The sequence below is a fragment of the Corvus kubaryi genome, unplaced genomic scaffold, assembly GCF_017639235.1.
Source record: "Corvus kubaryi isolate FWS band 111438036 unplaced genomic scaffold, C.kubaryi_AGA036_p1.0 37396, whole genome shotgun sequence".
Classification (NCBI taxonomy): domain Eukaryota; kingdom Metazoa; phylum Chordata; class Aves; order Passeriformes; family Corvidae; genus Corvus; species Corvus kubaryi.
The window spans coordinates 25,504,486-25,523,715 of record NW_024581135.1 but is presented as its reverse complement, the minus strand read 5'-3'; the positions used below and the strand labels follow the sequence as shown (position 1 = coordinate 25,523,715).

Sequence of the window (19,230 nt, the reverse complement as noted above, 5' to 3'; positions counted from 1 at the left end):
TAAGCAGTCAGTTATTCCATGCAACTGCTGACAAAATTTAGTCCTGCATGTAATGCTCATTTTTTTTGTGTCTTTAAAATTAAACTACTGTACTATTTCTTAAAAAAGAATTAAACTCCAGAAGCTTTGATCGAACAATTTTGTCATTTTGCTTTCAGAATTAGGCATCTGAGAAGATTATAAAGCAATAAAAAAAGAGGCACTTGATTAACTATACTATATTGAATTTCTCTTTTATAACATCTATGTTTGTCAACTGCAGCATTACAACTGGCAACCAAAAATACAGCTCCTTTTTTGAACACAGGAATTTATGCCAACTGCAGATAGCAACAAAAATTGTAATTACATGAAAGACTCAAACAAATCAATGCCAGATCCTCTAGTCTGGTCCTTCTGCACAGAAACACTTGAAAACTGCCATAGCAAGGTAACAGAGGTTTTTATTTGCAAGCTTTGTAAGTGCAGTCGCCCTTCAGTAATGGATGCAAACTTCTAGTGCTGAGTTCTAGTTCTGTTCATCCCTCGGTTTGCCAGGTCCTCACCCCAGCACTGGAAGGAACAAAATCCCTATTTAAGCTGTCAGTGCAGCAGAGTCAGGGTCTTGCCACTATTACGGCTCTAAGGAAACGAGCATTTTTAAATTGGACAAACTGTAGAACTAAAGTCTGCCTCTCTCCATGGAATTCCCTGCTTTGCCCCGAGCCCACTGGTCACACTGGACAGAATGGTCCCTTCCTACTCCCTTCAGCCTGTGAACTGAGCAACTCTAGAACAGGAGAAAGTCTACTGAAAAATGCTGTGCAGCAACAGTTCCTGGTACTTGATTATGCCCTGCATGTTCCCCTGGTCCTTGAGAATCTGCAGGTGAACCTTTTAGGTCACAGATGTGCTCTCCTCACAGACAGATATTCAGTCCACAAAGGTTGCTTTTAGATAAGTTAACCAACTTGAAGATGGGGGAAGGATTAAGGAAAGAATTTTCGCAACCAGAGGTGAATAATCAAAAAGAGCAGGAATCAGATATAGATCAGCTTCAGTATAGATGTCACACTGGGGGGTGTGGAGGGAAGGAACTGCATTTTAATGTCTTTAAAAAAACCCAAGCAAACGTAAGTTTGCTCTCATGTCAATAGGGCTCTTCTGTGCCTTCACAGAGAAGGTACCAATCATTATACTTATTTCCTGTAGGTCAAACCAAAACCATCAGAAACTACATCACCCCATGCAAGACTAAATTAAAGCAAACGAAAAATTTCATCTATTAAGACATCAGGCAGAAAAATGGGTAAACACAAGAGGAGATATATTTTGAAAGGGCAGCATGGTGTCACTGCCAGAGGTAAAGGGAAAGTACCTGCTGATAGTCGACGGTAACTCAAGGAAGTGCCTTCTACTCTTCTAAAAATGCTTTCCACTTGGGTTGTCACTGCTATGTACAGAAAAACTCTCCTGCTCTGCTCTTAGTAAATAGTGCCAGCAACCCATTTTATATAATAAAGGCTTATTTCCAATGTTATAGGAAGCAAACATTGCACAAGATACTATTCCAGAAGTGAGCTGGACTAGAAACATCAATTACCTTCAAAATCCTTTTTATTGACATGGCAACATGATGGGACTTCAAAATAAAAAACGAAGGAGAAGAATCATTCAAAGTGGAGAATAAAAATGCTTCCCTGTCTATACTCAAGCCTTAGAAGATAATACAACTGGCAAATACATAGTATTACAAAATTAAAAAAAAAAAGTAAAATGAAAACCCCAAACAAACCCACATTAATTAAATCTTCTGTGGGACTATGTAATTTTTAACTTTCAGTCAACTAGTTTAAAAAAAGAAAAGTGTACCCTTCCTCTCTTCAGCCAGGAGCTCATTTAGTTCAGTGCTCTTCTTTCTACATCTCACACTTCATGCTCCAAAATGTAAGTTAGAGGGCCAGATGTATTATCTGGGAAGTTTTCCAAATTCATTAACTCCTTGGCACCAGCGACTTCAGGATACCCACTGCCAGCACTGAATATTATGCCCAGCAAAAAAACAGCTCCTGGAGGGAAAGGATTAATAAAATGAGGCATTCAGCCATGGCTGCTGGTCTCTTCGGTCACAACAAGCAACTAAAAGAATCACAGTAGCTGCCAACACTGATCACAGCCAGCTCTCAGCACCTAATACTCTGAAGGTCTTTCCTGAATATCTGCAGATCATTCATCACAGGTATTGCTTGAAGGAACACGAAACCAATAGTCAGAAAAAGACTGACAGGAAGGCTGTGACTCCAGTTCTAGCTGCAGAGGGTGGTAAATGTTATGCAGGGGTGTTAGAATCACATCATCACTTTCTCCTCAATTACAGAAGACACAGACCGAGGGAATTCGTTTTGCTTTCTGAAATGGATGCAATGTGGCTGTCAACAGCTAAAGGACTGATGACTGAGAGCCTTAAAGAGCCCTAAAAAGGCAGGAGACACGATGGATTCACTTGTTGTTCTCAGCTTTCTTCTTAGGGCCAAGGAAGGAGTTCCATGATGAAAACCAGCTTACTATCAGTCATGAGCCATCTGTTCAGGCACCATCACCAGAGAAGCTCTCTACTTTAAAGATCAACATACAGCAAGAGGCCCCTAGGATTTTAAACATTAAACTTGCTTTGCTGGCTGCTGTGCCTTACTTTGAATCTTCACAGTTTCAATAAAAAGCACTGATTTATTTACATTCTTCAAATTTCAAATATACTGTTTCTTAACCTTTGCTTAGGCCTAATGCCAGTTTTCTTGGGCTTTTGCCATCTCCAATCACTTAAAATTTAGTAACAATTCTTTCTGCATGTGATATTCCAGGATTCCAAGATACCAAGATGTCAGGTGCTAATGACCACTTCCACAGAACTGCAGCATCTATTATCCTGTGTGAAATTCTGCACTAACACAGAAAGCTTTATTTCTGCACTCCTCTAGACACATCCACATATTTACAAGCTCTCCTATGCTCGTATGAGTCAGAAACAACCTGGAATACAAGGCAGTAGGAAGCTCCAACTCATAGCAGAAACTTTCAGCAAAGACAAGAAAGGTGGCAGGCTCAGCACAGACAGTCACAGTGGGAAGTGTTGCCAGGTCTCAGGAAGAGAATGCATGCCCCAAACAGCCCACAGCCCGTAACTCCTGCCAGCACCGCACCATTTCCTAGAGAGAGAATTTCAGTGCACAAGAGCCACAGAGCTCTGCAGGCACATCGCTCCTCCAGCCCACCGCAGGCTGGCACACACCGCATTTACCACAGACAGATGACCGCTCACTTCAAATATCAGCAGGCCTTGTGTTAAGTGGATGCATTCATCACAACTATTAAAAGTCTACACTTCTTTTCATTTTATACTACTTAAACATTCTGGGGATTTTAATGCTCTCTTGACCTGCTTCACTAAATTCTACACAGAGCAATATTCAGCAATACTGACCTAGGGGAGAAGTGGCAAGTATGGAATGTGAACATCAAACCCACCTCCAAGCCTCAGTTAATACAACAATATGCCCAGTATCACTACAGGAAATGAAAGGGGGGGGGGAAGGCAGAATTAGTATTAATGCATGGCTGGAAAAAATACCTGTGTGTTGGACTTTTCTTCCTAATCACTTCTACCACTTCTGTATCGTAAAGGAGCTGTAACACTGGGGAACTGCTGAGCTTGAAATTTCCCAAGTCACACTAAACAAAGTTCCTATCCCTTTCTCTGCTCCTAGAGCAAAGAATATTCCCCAAGGGAAAAAGGCTGTGGGTTTGCAACCTCCGCATGCCAACGATTCATACTAGGTAATGCATAATTCCTGTATTACTGAGATGTGATCAAAAAGAAGCAAATCTTTCACCACTGTTGTTTATTCTCAAAGACTGTAGTTTGGATATCTGCCAGATCAGGCCTTCTTCTCTGGGAAAAGGCTGTTCTTTCTGTCAGGCACTCAGAGTTTACCCACATTTAAAAATAAGGCACTCCTCACACGCAGAATCCCTCTTCAGCATCTTGCTCTAATAAACTAATGTCGCAGCTTTAGCAGGCAGTTCCCTACCTATGCATTCACAGGAGTATTCTCTAAAGTTCCTACCAGCAGGAACTTTTAAGTTTTATTTCATGCTTGTCAAATTGAAATATCTTACTTTGGTCCACTTTCAGGACACAAGCTTCCTTCATAGAGAAGTCCAAGTTGTTTAAGACTTCCTCAGTAGATGTACATGCACTTTTGTTTTTAAAGTGAGAACATGAAAAGGGCTTTGCTGTTGAAGCCAGGGATGGTTTACTACACTTTCATAGCACAGAAAATTATCATTTTCTGTGTGAGACAGAGTGAAATAAATGTTTCTGCTTAGCTTAGGCTTTTACAGGGTCATTTGTTCTCTGGTTGAGCAGCTTTCTGTGATCAGCTGGATTGAAAGAAACCCTACCCAGTCCCTGTGGTTCTTAAAGAAAACTGTTCTTTCTGTCTGAGCTGCATGTTCACTCCATCTGGCCCTTACGAAAGCTTCTCTCTCCTTGCTTGTCAGATGCAGCTGCTTTCAGGCACTGCTCAACCTTCTCTCACCCTTAGGACAGGACCAGACCCAGAGCACAGCAGCCCGAACAAAACTAAGAGACAATCATAGTACATTAAGAACAAGTAACATCACACAGTCAAAAATACACAAAACCAACTTTCACTGGCCATTAAGCAAACCTCTCAGAAACTCACTTTTAGTTTAGTGCTCAGGACAATAAAAGAGACTTAAATTTGCTCCTCCACTTCCTTTCTTTCAGCACAAAGACATCTCTGAAGATCCACAAATCTTCTTTCATCCACACTTTCTACCTCAGATTTGTCTGCCTACCCCCTCCACCCCAGTCAACTTTCTTCAGCTTAGGCTGATCCCTGGATCAAAAAATGTCAGTTACAAAGTCATTCTTCTCTTCTCCTGAACCTCCTCTTTCTTGCTCCCTGGACTAAACCAGAAGAATACTATTCTTTCTTGTAGAATTATTTTTCTGCTAGGTTAGCTTCCCACAACAGCTCATAATGGAATTATAGGAATAATAATGCTGGCATAGAGAGAAGGGGGGCAGAAACACGTAGCTCGGCCTTTATGAATACAAACCTATCATAGGATAACAGGAAAATACTCAGTCAATGTGCTGTTTTATAAAAACTCAATTATAGACCCTTGAATTTGCATCTGCACTGCTGTTGGTCTAAATTCAGTTTTGCTCTAGATCTTAAATCCCGCACAACAACATGGAGGGAAACAGGTTCCTCCTGCAAACTTGTTATTGTTCTCAGCAGATCAGATCTATTCACTTTAATAACTGTAATTCAAAGAAAGACCAATGGGCACTGCTCTGCTGTATCTTAATACAAAGCACACTAAGAGTCACAGAACACAAAGCATTCATAAAATCAAAGTGAATAAGTGATTTTAGAAAAGATTCTTACAACCTAAGGATGAGACAGCAGGGATGCTTTTGTTCAGTTTGCAGAGGTTTACTGCCACTTTTTATTCCCTGGTCCTGCCACTGAAAAAATGGTTTTATTCACGGTAAGTAAAAAAATGTTAAAAAAATAGAAACAAAACAAACCATCAGTGCAAGTCTGGCATTTGAATTTAATAAAGATATAGTTTGACATAGTAGGTAGGGTGATTTAGTAGACAGCTGCCTCACAGTTGTCACATCCATCCACTTGCTGAGCTTCCCTTCTACTAGTGTGCAAGCTTGTCTCTCAAATGAGTGGTTCAAGGAGATAATCTCAGTACTATTCATTTTTGTCTTTCTTGTTTTAATTTTTGGCTGGTTTAGCTCTCTTAACCATCTCACCAGCTAAGCTGTGGGACTGGAATAAAGTAGTAATGGAAACCAGGCAGCTGCAGATAGGAGGCATGGTGCCCAAGACTGCTTTATTCGGCAGCAGCAAGCTTTTAGATCAACATCATAGCATCAACCATCACCCTCAAGTGAGGGATTTTTATCTACAGATGACTTTCTCAGGACCTAACAAAAAAGGGGTCACAACAAATCATCATCACACAGCTAATAAAGTCTTAAAAAAACCAAAAAAAAAAAAGGAAAAAAAGCTGTCAAAGGAATAGTTACAGCTGGTGAGTTACTGGGAGCATAAAATGATTCTTCTCAAGAGTAAAAATGAGCGCTTGTTTCCTTCCACAGAGGAGAACCATGTAACTACGTTATCTGAGAGCTGTTTATCAGTCACACTGACCTGGCATGCATGGGGGACTGTAAAGACCTCCAGCCTGACATTCAGAAGAGATTTTAACTTAAAAACTGCTTTTCACTAAAATGTAACAATACAGAAAGTTCTGTTAATTTAGAATAATGGTTTGAAGCACAGAACTGGTAAGTGTTCAGCCCTCCTTTTCCTGAGTCAATGAAAAAGCAAACTTCTCATGCACAAATATATACAGTTTTTGTGCAACTAGCAGTGTTAATCAAGCCTCGCCATTCCCTCCCAGCTCTAATCAATGAAGATAGTTACAACAACATATAATATGTAACACTATTATACATGCTAAAAAATAAAAAATTAAGTCCATTAAAAAAGGGTAGCAAAGCCATATTGGCATCGAGTATTACGGAAGTTAATGCATCCTCCTAGGTTCACTAGACAAATTGTGTTTGAGGAAAAGCAAAAAACCACAGCAGTCAGAGATTCAACGAAAGCTGAGTGTTTTAATTTTTGGACTAGAAACAGTTTTAAACCCCAACAATATAATAGATTCATGTAACATCCTTGGCTTTATACTTTGCCAGACATAAATAAAGGAGAAAACATTCACTCCACAAGTGACCTGCAGGAAAAAAGGAACTTTTTTTTTTTTGCTTCTCAGTTGCATGAACTGATACATATTCTCAGATGACAACTTATTTGGAACCATAAGTTCAAAGGAACACTTTGCTTGGAGAATCATAATCAAAGTTGATAATGATAATAATGTTGATAATAACAACACTACTACCACAAGAATATAATCATTAAAAGAGAGATGTCCAAGTGAATGTAACAGGGAAAGAGCAAAAAAACTTGCAAAAATATGCTCCACAATAAAACATCAAACATAATCCACAGTTTAATTATTCAAAGCTTACAGAGCCACGAGTTGTGGGTAACAGAGTAAACTGAAGCATCATAGAAAGGTACTTGCTCAGTTTTTGAGCCAGTCACACTGAAATGGCACCGAGCATCACACGGGCTGAACGAAGGGAAAAATCACATTGCACAGTTTCCAGCGACATGACACTGCTTATATCCAGTATCCAAGCCAAGACACATAGGTCAGGCTACAATGGTATTGCTGAGGTATACTGCAGACTGTGAAGTACACAAGTCCTCTTCACATTTACAAGAATGATTGAAGCAGCCAAGTATTACACTTATTCTCAAAGAGAATAAAAAAAATTTCAAATCGACCTTTTTTCTCCTCTCAGAAATGCAAAGGGAAGGGTCAGATTCCATATGCTAGATGCTTTCAGTTAGTGGCAAGGCCCTTGTTTGGACAGACACTTCATTGCGTATGCCAGGCAGCTCAGTCATTTATGTGAGTCTTTTCTACTGTGGACCTGGTTACTATATAAATCCTTATGAACCCAGTACTAAACCCAATGCTCCCTTTGAAAAGCTGAGCTTTAATGACATCTACAGCAGCAAGAAGGCTTATTTAATAAAATTATAAGATCAGGCATAAGGAGAGGAGAACAGCACTTCCCTATCCACCTCTTCGACATAATTGTGTTACCTGCAAATCAAACTTATTATAATGGCAGCAGTCTCAAACAAGCCCGGCAGCATGCACCAAGCTTTCCGTAGTCTTTCCTAAATCCACTATTAACCCCCACCAGAATCCTTGATTAAAAGGAAGCCTCTTGTGCTACGGAACTACGCAAAAACCACAGGATTTTTCTGGTGTTCCAATAGCTCACACTTAGCCTTTACAAAACCTCAGAAAAATGTCCTTAATGCAGAATACATCCTGCCATTAAAGGATGCAGAGATACACCAAGACCTTTAACCTAAATTATTCCGAACTATCTCCACTTTTCATCTGAATTGCAGTTTAACCACAACTCAGTCACCCACACACGAAGCAGTACAGCTGTGATGGCACTCAGGTCCCAGGATAGCCTGCCTTGCAGGGTTTAGCTGTACAGCTGCCTCTCCAGACCTTCTTTTCCAGAACACTAACCTTACCTACAGGCTGAACAGCCACATGGGAACTGCACTGCCAGCAAAATTAACATTAAGGGACAGAGCTTGACCAGAAGCATCCTTCCAACTATCCCAATGGGCCTTTTCCTACTCAGATCCTAACCCTATCTCTTGCCATATGTTGTGGTTTAAACACATAGCATTAATTCAAATTCAGCTTGGTAACAGAGCTACCCCCCTATCACTCAGCCTTGCTGGTACTAAGCCATAGCCCAGTCACATGCTCCTCACATAGCAGCCAGCAAGAAAATAAGATCTTACTCATCTTGTCTCAGAACTGTCTTGAAACACAACCCCAGCCAAAAGCATGGTCTAGTGACATTAAAATAAAAATAGGAAAGCTTTTTTGACCATTTTGCTAATTAATATGTCAGAGCTCATAAAGAAAGACTCATCAGCTTTTCTCCAGCACTGCATCATCTGAAAGAGCTGTGTCAGCAGGGACCTCAGCAGACAGTCAATACATACTAGAAGTGTTCTAAGCAGTAAATCAGAACACAAAAAAGAATTTAAGAAAAAAAATTAAAATAGCTGCAAAAAATTCAGTACTCATTTTCAGTACTCAATATGCAAGTCTTGCTCTTCTTTATAAAGATATTCTCTTAACTGCCCTAGAACTGCTTTTAGAAGAAGCTAGGAGTTTATGAAAAACTAAGCTAAAGCTTGCTGATTTTTCATCTTTGTGAATTTTTAAGGATCTTCTCTGCTTTACAACAGAGGCACCGCTTGTCTGCTTCTCATTCTCATCATTGGTATTGGCATACCATTGCTGAGCACACAGGAAGGTTACAGAGGACAAATTCTTCCTTAGAGGATTCAGAGAAGTTGTCTTACACACACACAGCCTGAAATCTGTTTTTTTTCCAGAAAAGGACAAGGAGGCATCAATACAGCACTTCACTGCTTTTGCTGATGGCATTGTGGAAAACATTTTCAACACTAAGAACACCTGTAACCACAGCAGGGGTTTTCCATCCAGCCAGATCAAGGACAGGCCAGGTTTGAGAACCAGAATTCACGGGGGGGTTTCTATGAGGGTCACATACACATGTGGAACAAAGCTCCTGCCATCTTCCCACAGAACATGCTTACAAGCTCAGGATGTATCTAGACATACCTCTAAAAATCAAATCTACTTTTTAAGGAGGGTGGGGGGAAAGGAGCTACTGCTCCTGAGTGCAATATACAAAGAGACAGATGGGGCTAGAGCTACAGATCCTTCTAATTCCTGAGTCTTACGGAGAATTGTTTTCACGCTTTTTGAAATGAATGCACGCCTCTAACTCCTGCTGCTGCTGCTCAGTAACATGTAATATGTGAGGGACAAAGTAACTGTACCAAAGGCTGAGACTAAACTGAAGAGCCATTGCCCCAGAAGAAACAGAAAGGATATTTCCCTAGAGAGAATTACTCTGCTGCGTATTCTATAGAACAAGTGAAGGAGAGATAGGATAATTGCATTGATTGTGAGTAGGTGATAATTAATTCTGTAGAGAAATACATTTAGTTTCCTGAAGTCTAGAATAGGATGGAAACTCTTCATTTTGTAATGAGAAAATAACTGCTTGCAGCACAAGAAGCTGCAATGTCTCCTTTTTAACATTCTTAAGGTCCCTACAGGAAGGCAGCACAATGAATGATGTTAAAACAGGAGTTCTGTGGTGTGACTGAATGCCAGAAAATTGCACATATGACATATAATTCTAGAAAGCATAGAGTAAAGAGGGACCAGAGAAAAAGAACACTGCGTTCTTGAACAGACCTTTAAATTAAATATATGAATGGAAAAATGAGGAAACCAAAATTTCAGCTTGATTTCTCTTTATGAAGCATTAGGAAATGGAACATAGCGAGCAGGAGAAATGTTTTCCAATGGTATTTGAACAGTAAAGTGGATAGGACCAACAAAAATAATTTATACACCAACCCTCTCAGAAGTTAGCTAGACTCTTTTATTCCTAAAAGGGAAAAAAAAAAAAGAAACAACTTGAGGAATCTTTGTGTCTATTCCTTGGGTGATCTGCTGGCCACTGATTTTAGTTTATGAAGGAAGATCTTAGGTATATGTAAGAGATCTGTGAGGAATAAGTAAAGCAAACAAGCCAAAGTTCAATAAACATGGGTCTACATGTTCATATAAAATTTGTAGGTGTCTTCAAACAGAAAACTTTTCAAAGTCAGTTTTCAAGAATCTGCAGAAGTGCGCAGAAGAAATATCAAATGCTACTAAAAATTACATATAAAGCTTAATGTACCTACAACAATTGATTGCCAAAGAGTTATAATCTCACCCCTCCAATATTCTTTGATAGCAGCAAATTCCATTGATCTTTGGTAAACTGCATGATGTTGCAATGTTTGTAGTAATTTTTCTGAACAGGGAAAAGTCCAAGGGCAACACCCCCAGCTTCTTCAAGTTGACAAGATCATTTCTTTGAAGCTTTCACATTCCCAAAAGAGAAAGCTGGAAGAACTGTTTTTCTTCCCAGGAGTGATAATATTACAAGACATATGAACTATTCCCTGATTCAGAAAGAGAATCCAAGAACTTCACAGGCTTAGGAAAGATGCCAAAAAAATTTAAAAAGAATTTGTCTACTAAGTTCAGGAAAAAGTCTTCAGATAAGGAAAATCCACACCAGAAAACTAAAGGAGGACACCCACTTGTAGAGAGAAGGAATACCATGAACAATCAGGAATCTCACAGCTGACCTTCCTTTACATGAATTCAGCCTCTTAGATCTATCAATAGAGTGGAAAAAGGCATGTACAATGTGCTACAAAGGGGCAGCCTGAAACTTCAGGATGTTCTAACATCAGAAGAGATTGCCGAATAACTAAAGTTTTCTAGGAAGTTTAAGGTTTCTCATGTCAGCTTACCCACAGCTCATGAAAAATTACAATCTTACGTGACATAGCCTTGGAAGTTTTTTCAATACAACAGCTGCAAGTTGTACAATACCATGGCATGGTTGGTGAACTTATTTAGTAAGCAGGTACAGTAATTACAGCACTATGGGCTAATTTTCTTTTATTATTATCACCCGAAAAGTTTAAGAAAAACCAAATTATTTCTCCTGCACAATGAAAGGAAAAGCTGTAACACTTTTTTTTACTCTGTAGAATTTTTTTAGTGTTGTCTTCCATATTCCTGGTAATGGAAGGGCAACTCAGAGCAAGAAGAGAAAGCAAAGAAACACTTGTACTTCTCAAAGTGTGTATTGTTTAAGTCTCTACACTCCATAAGAGACACTGCACTTCCACTTATTTGAAAGTGCATTTTCTTCAATTTACAACACCTGTACTGAAAAATAAAGTTACAACTCTTCCTGAGAATGACTTGGCAACATACACTACCTGGTTAAGAGCAATCCCTCATTCATCATCATTCAACTTGGAGTCAGTGCATACAAAGTAATGCCTCAATTGGCCTCTTCATCACCACAGTTTCTGGAAGCTGATTTCATTTACTGCCCATGCTACTTTTAAGTTGCTGACTTTTTCTCCAAAATAGGAGGACAGCTTACCCAATTTGTGTCCGGCCAACAAACCAACTTTGCTTTCATCTGCCACTGGAGAAATAAAAGAAAAGACACAAAGATCAGAAACTTATTTAAATTCACAAGCCTTTGAAACACTGTCATATTATTTCAGACACAGCATCATGAATCTTTAAATTATAATAATATGAAAAAAAAAAGCCTTTCTTTACCTAATCCCCATGGGGTGCTTCAAAGTCCAAATATCTGAATCAAAGCCCTCTGAAACCAATAAAAGGACTACCAGCAGTCCTTGTGGGTTACAGATCAGGACCTCAGCACTTACACACTCAAAACTGAGTTGTCAGAAGAGCAATTGCACTTGTAAATAACTCATCTTGCCAGACAAATCACAGGGCATAGGAGAGTTGTAACATTTTCAGATCAAAGACCTCAATTGTAAAAAGAATCCAGATGTGGAAACCTTCCCATCTGCAAGACATCTCACTGCCTCACAGGACCTCTGCAGATAATAAGGTCTCCCAAACACTGATCTTTTTGAAGGCTTATGCATGTTTTGTATGTTATATTTTATTTTGTCTATAAATTGTAACTTTGGAGTATTTCACATCATCTTATAAAGGAAGTTGTTTGCAGTAGCAACAGTTTGCAGACAGTAGTGGAGGAGCAAATTCTGAATGTAACAGGAATTGGAAGTTCTGTTCAGTAACTTCAGTTTATCATCACATATCTCAAGAAACTAATTAAAATACTCTCCTGGAGGGCTGAGGGGAAGAACCAATCACTATTTCTTAAAACGAATTCTATGCAAAGAAACGGTGGTAAATGTAATGTTAGGGATGATAAAACAAGAACAGGAAATGAATGTGAGGGTTGAAAGCTTATCCTTCAACTCTGCCTGCCCAAGCACTCCCTTATAGCTCGCCTTAAAACATAATCTCTTTATATGATAAAATAAATTGTCAAGTCATACCAAAAATTCCATAAATGCAAACTTAAACAAGCTCTGTATAGCGGTCACTATAAAAAGTTTACATAGAGGGTTATCTGTAATGATACAAGAACCTGCTATTTTCTACCCAGGAAAGAGCAGTACAGTAGTTACTGACACTTGGGAGTTACTACTGGGAAAATAATCACAGTAAATATTTTCTTATATTGCCTCCCCACTTGACATTTAGGGAAGCTTTTATCCTCAAAAATCAAGATTCAGGACTGGGATTCACAACTGGAGTCATGAATCCACAAATGACCACTGTATCTCTTCTCTACTTCCGTGATCTAATTGTCACCTGATTATCAGCAAACTGACATAGTGTAGAGTTTTTGTGGGATGACAGTGCTAATAAGGTAAGACTAATTCTGTTTGCAGCATTATGTAGCGATTCTGCTAAACAAAACGGCAGTGGGACTAGTAAAAATTAGAAGTGCAAACAAAACTCAAGGAAGTTCTGCGCTCTTTGACCTTTCAACTTTTTTCTAGTCCCTGGAAATGATAACTATTGAACTCCTTGCTATGCAGTTTGATCCTATAACGCCAAATGACTGGACAAGGATTTAGGATTTACTATAAGGATAGTTCAAACTCATCTTCCTCCTCCCTCCCCTCAAATTTCTCTCTAAGCAAAACAACTGTGGAAAACTTTGGTCCTAAAGATCAGTGCTCTGACAAGTTATGATTGTGTGAAAACAAGGGATTATAATGGAAACTGATTCACAACCTTAATTACAGCAGTCACTAATGGCAACCAGTATAATGTATGATAATTACTTAAAGCAGGTAATGTTACAGTACATAGGAACTTTAGAAAAAAGACAAAACCCAAGGTTCATAGTATTTTTTTTAAAACTATGCTGATGACTAGGTTTGCCTGAAACTAAGTTTTATATTATTAAAAGGGATAAATCCATTTAACATAATCATACTTTACACACCAGCTTCACACACAAAAATTAGATTTTAATACTGGAGGGAAAAAAGGAAGAATAAAATGATTAAAAAATGAAAAATAATCTTACCAAAATACAAGGTTAGCATTATGAGTTTAAGCACACACATGCACAAAAACTGGGAAATGCAAATATTAAAGTTCTATATCAAAGTTTGAGCAAAATACGTGTGCACCTCCACAGGGTAGTTTTCATTTCATGGGTTATTACGCTTAGGCAGGGCCTTCTAGGCTGGCCATCTTTCATTAGACTGAACAGGAGTAGCACAGAAAAGACCACTGGAAAAGAATCCTATTCCTTCCCTTGTTTCCCCTGGAAACAAGGAGAAGACAACAGAAAAAAAAAAAAAAGGAAAAAAAGAAAAAGGCTAACAGAAGATAAATACTTTGTATGCCAAGGTTGAAAACTAAAGATTTCATTTAGGAAGTACACTGGACATCCTGTTACACAAAACACCATTTGAAAACACTTCTTTGCACGTTGTTCAAAATTGATACAAACATTCAGTTATGACAAAAATAGTCTCTCTCTAGTCCTTGGCCTTTGAAAAAAGACAAGAACTAAGAGGAAATTTATTTTCTAAGATTCTACTAGTGTTAGCCTGTCTTTGTAGAAAATCACCTGAAAGATTTTAAACAAGGAAAAAATACCATCTACTCTTAGAACTCAAGTAAAAAGAATTCTAATTATTTTAACATCAAATAGTAATTACTTTGCAAATAACTGAAATATTTCAGCTCAAAAAGATCATACTTGGGAATGCACAAGTAACTTTTTATGAAGACACTAGAATTACTGTATATTCTTGAGCCAGAATTATTAAATGCATAACATCTCAAAAAACCCCAAAACCACCTAATTTGGGGACAGCAAAGAAAAATCTCAAAAAAAAAAAAAAAAAGGTTCGTACAAGAGAATAAATAGATTCACTAACAAGAAGACACTTCTCCTTAATTTGTGAATCAAACAAATACTTCACATTTTGAAAGGTCCCTGGAACCCCAGGGATTGTTAGTTCATGAAGTTATTAATGTTTGTCCGTAGAAATCATGCCAGCTCTTTTAAAGTAACATCTATTATTTAGGAACCACATTTTCACCACAGAAACCAGTTATGCATTCACCGTCACTACTCAAAGTAATTGCTGAAATAAAAATGAAAGAAGTTCTACAGCTACTTAATAAAAACATGGACATTTGGAGGCCTAGAAAGACCACAGATTATGCAAGATGGAATATTACCAAACCAAACAAATCTGTCCAGCTGATAGCAAACAACTGTCACTTTTTTTTAAACTACGCCAACAACCACTAGAGAGGGTAAGAAACCCCATCTCTCTATGCCATGAATGATCAGAATTTTTTAGTATTTCCTACGGTAATATTCTGGAGTGCTGTTTTGCTTCAAGAAAATAAATAGTATTGTTTAGCAACAGTAAAAGCACCCAACGTGCCTTCATGTCCTTCCACGTACATGCTTTGACTGCCATTTCTGTGCCCTACTCAAGGTAGCCATTTGAATTGCGTGACTTCCAATCGTTTAGCACACAACCACCTTCTGTACCTCTCAAAGTTTGCCTCAAATACAGTCCAGGCTTACACACAGGTAAACAATCTAGTTCCAAACTGCGGTTTAGAGAAGCACAAATCAATGCTGCTGCCAATCATGATAACCAATTTCCCTCCTTCTGCCCAGTTCAATTGCTGAACCATTACATTACTTTTCCCCAAACGAAAGAGTTACTACCGTTCACAAGATACAGGGTGCTGCTTAAGGGACTCTTTTGTGAAGGATCAGTTTTGCACATTGACCAAGAGCTACTAAAAAATCTTCTAAACATGCAAAAGTCACATGTGTTTCTGCTGGACAAACTGACACGTACCTTTGAAGACCAGCTGCAGTTCTGTGCTCAGAAAAGAAGCAAACAAGGATTAAAATTACAATTAATGAGGAATAATAATACAAGATACTGAAACACAAAAGAATTTCCTAAAAAACAAATTTCCTAACAAATACCTTTTTTAGTTAACAGGAAGCCAAATATAAAATTTCTCATTGTACATGAATCAATCCATAAGGGCTGTATTCCCGAACTACATATATAAATAATGCTTCTATACTTTTCAGAAGCCATCAGTTCCTATGGTAAAAACACATGATAAGAAAGCAAAGCCTCAAATGGGTCACTGTTTTTTCCTGGTATCCTTACCCAGCCCTTTCATCATAATGAAGACAGTGCATCATCCATTAATTTTAGTCAGTGATAGTGCCAAGGACATAATTCTCCTGCCAGTTTTATTTTCTGGGTGAAGCGTTTCCCCATCGAGGAGCGGCATAAATCACTCAGAGAAGTGGTGTCAATTGTTGTCTCACAACCACCACTTAGAAAATGCTGATTTCTGTTCTAGGTTTGCCCTGAAGTGCTGCATACAAATACCACAGGCTAAAATCCACAGTAGCAATAAAATGTGTGTATCAGAAAGGGCAAACTTGCACTGTCTTAAAATATTTTCCTTCAGTAATTCCCTCTCCTCACCTGTCCTTCATATAAGGGCTTTTATTCTGGGGTCACCCAGATATCCACCAACTACTCACTCATGAAGGTTTAGGAGTCCTTAATAGCTTTCTGTTCAGTGTTGAAAAGCTCTGAGACTACCAAAAGGCTTGCACGAGGGCCAAGGGGAAAAAAAAAAAAAAAGGGTAAGCCTTTTCCAAAATGGCATCTAACACAATATTTGGGATACCCTGTTCAGCACATTCAAAGGCAGGAATAAATCACACCCAAACTGAGATTCTGGATTCTTTTTCTCTCCCATACAAGGTTTTCTCTAATTAGATTTTTCAGAACAATTTTGTTAGAACTGATTTAATACTTCGATTCAATTGTGTTCGGAGAAGATCCCCAAGGGATACATCTTGTGTGTCAGCACATGAGAATGAAAGTGCTTAAGCTTGCATTTAGTATTACTACTGCTTGTTGAAGAACCAGCAGTACAGTTGAGGCTGTCCACTGGGCACATTTAAGTTTAAATGGAAGTTTTTCTCCCGGCAGAAAAAAACCATTGTTTTACAATTTCCCAGCCGGCATGATACAAATTTCTTCACTTTCTTGTAGTGCCATAACTACTCGTTCTTGAAGATTACACTGTTAATTGAGGCCATCACGGCTTCTTTTACACTTTTGTTGTCTTTTCTAATCCCCTCTCACCTCTGTTCCAGAGAAACCATACTAGGCTAAAACTCCCCCGCTGCACGTCTTCCGCATGTCATTAACACTTCTTCCAAATTCCTAGGGTTAAACTACAAGTTCCTAATGTAATCTGTCATTCACTGATTGAAAGCATTGATAGGGAACAGATTTAAGACAAAGTTTAGACAACATATATTTATACCAGTGTTCTTAAAAGTTACTTCATTATCATCTTTACCTTCTTTCTTAGAGTAGCTATACATTAACTTAATTGCTGTTTTCTCCCCCAACACTTTCATAATCTAACTGCATTAACAGATCCACTCAAACTTAACACTAAAGCAGCCTAAAAAAACCACCTCAAGCATGTGTTACTACGTTCTCAGCTGTGTCACCATCACAGCTCACACGATGCTCTCAGTCTGCTCCACAACAAACTTCCTTGTGTCTTAAGATGACTTCTACAAAACCAGTCCAGAAAGTTGATATTCTCATCTGCCCACTTCTGCCTTTATGCCACAACTCACCATCCCGTCAACTGCATCAGTGCAGATTTGGTGTAAAACTGAACAACAAAATTAGCCTTGTTAAAAGCCTCTCTTCACAAACAGGAAAAACCTAATTTCAGTCTTATTTCAATTCATTTAACAGTGTCCCTATCACTTAAGAAATGATTTTGTTTCATTCCTGACTTATAGATCTTACAAACAGAAATTTGAAAGTCATTTAAACTATGAAAACTGCATTGTGGTCATTTGTAAAAACTGATTCTGCAGAGTACCCTCAGAAAATGTACATCTAATCTGACAGTACTAGAAAGCAACTCATGATGTTAGAATATTGTTAAAATATCTTTTAGCCCTTGATACCAAAGACAATCACAGCCATAAGCAATATAGTTTTTCCTAAACCCGTAACATTTTTGTTTTTGAAAAGCCTCTCTTCCAAAGATGATTCGTTAAATTACTGTTATAAGCCAGTAACATTGAAAAGATTCTTAGAATTCTGATCTGGCTTCTCCAATTCCTCATTAATGCTCTAACAAACCTAACTAGCTCCTAAATCCAGTTCTGAAATTGGTTTCAACTCAAAGCAACCAAATAAATGTATTGCATACATATGACATGGTTAACAAAACAATGACTATAAAATACCAAACTACTTTTTGTCCCACTAATACCACAACTCTCACTAGGGACTTCCCAAATGCATTCTCTCAATTGTATCTGAATCCAAACATTGCTTGAAAGAGCAATCTTCATTAGCTCTGTCTGGTCCTCATTTGGCTATGTTTTGAGATATTTATTTCAGTTTACAGAAATTACACTCAGAGTAACAATAATCTGCTTCAGAGCAAACCATGAAGCAGCTAATAGCATCTTGATTGCATTTTCCACATCCTTCTGGATATGGGACACAGGTTTCCCTTTATTTTGAGGCGTTTTAGAAGTATGAACTGTAATCAAATGCATCCCTTCACTGACAAAGAAATTAGCATTTAGTTAAATACTAGCTTCCTTGCAGAATACTCCATACCTTATACCTTGCACATTTACTTGCTAATTATTCCTAAATAAATAAGTTGGCCAATATTTTAATAAATGTGCCCCAAGGTTAAGGGACTCCAAGTATGTCTAATGATGTTTCAGCAAACAATATTTCACTCACATTTAAAATCAAGTAAAGGACATATCCATTTCTTCAGGCTATAGAGCTTAATCAGTTAAAATTTATGGGGTTTTGCCTTTGATGGAGAAAAGAAGAGGGAATTAAGCAGCACCTTGGGATAGTGGTCATGGGTTATTAAAGCAACATCCTCAAATAAAAATCCACACAGTACTTCGCCTGAATTGATACACGACAGAATTGCTATATATTCATATGATTCAATTTCACGTTGCTTCAGGTTAAAACAAGCCACACTTTCATGTGTTTGCATACAATTCCCATGGCTGTAGTTTTTACAGTACATTTATGCACAGCCTAAACCACTCCCATGCATAAAGATCTATGGAAAGTGAGGGTGTTGGAGATAAGACACCTTCTTTCCTTTCGTTTTCATAGAGCACGCTGATTTACACCTTCCAATAAAACATTAAAAAACAATTTCACATTAACATTACAAAAATTACCTTTTTAATATCATTAAAAAAACAAACACTATTGAAAATGGATTCTGACAAAATATTATATAGAAATTCTTCTCTAGAGAACTGTGGTAATGTAAGTGAAAATGTGTGTATATAGAAGGTTGTTAAAGGAAAGGGAAAAATCATCCTTCCAATGACTTATTTAGAAGCCATTGATTTCTTAATTTTTAATCTGCTGTTAAGTTTCAAAAGAAGTG

The 19,230-nt window shown here is 38.1% G+C and overlaps 1 protein-coding gene across 6 annotated transcripts in view; it reads right to left on the bottom strand.

Annotated features, from left to right (window-relative positions):
• The window catches only part of PARD3B (par-3 family cell polarity regulator beta), a 402,580-nt gene that overhangs the window by 157,046 nt on the left and 226,304 nt on the right, over positions 1 to 19,230 (bottom strand). For 4 of the 6 annotated variants that reach the window (XM_042040921.1, XM_042040924.1, XM_042040925.1 and 1 more), the window contains 2 exons: positions 15,576 to 15,596; positions 11,771 to 11,815 (listed from right to left, as the gene is read on the bottom strand). The exons of 1 other annotated variant lie outside the window; for it this stretch is intronic. In XM_042040921.1, coding sequence (XP_041896855.1) covers positions 11,771 to 11,815; positions 15,576 to 15,596 — 66 coding nt within the window. The remainder of the gene's footprint in view (positions 1 to 11,770; positions 11,816 to 15,575; positions 15,597 to 19,230) is intronic. One more of the 6 variants, XM_042040922.1, reaches the window with a different exon arrangement.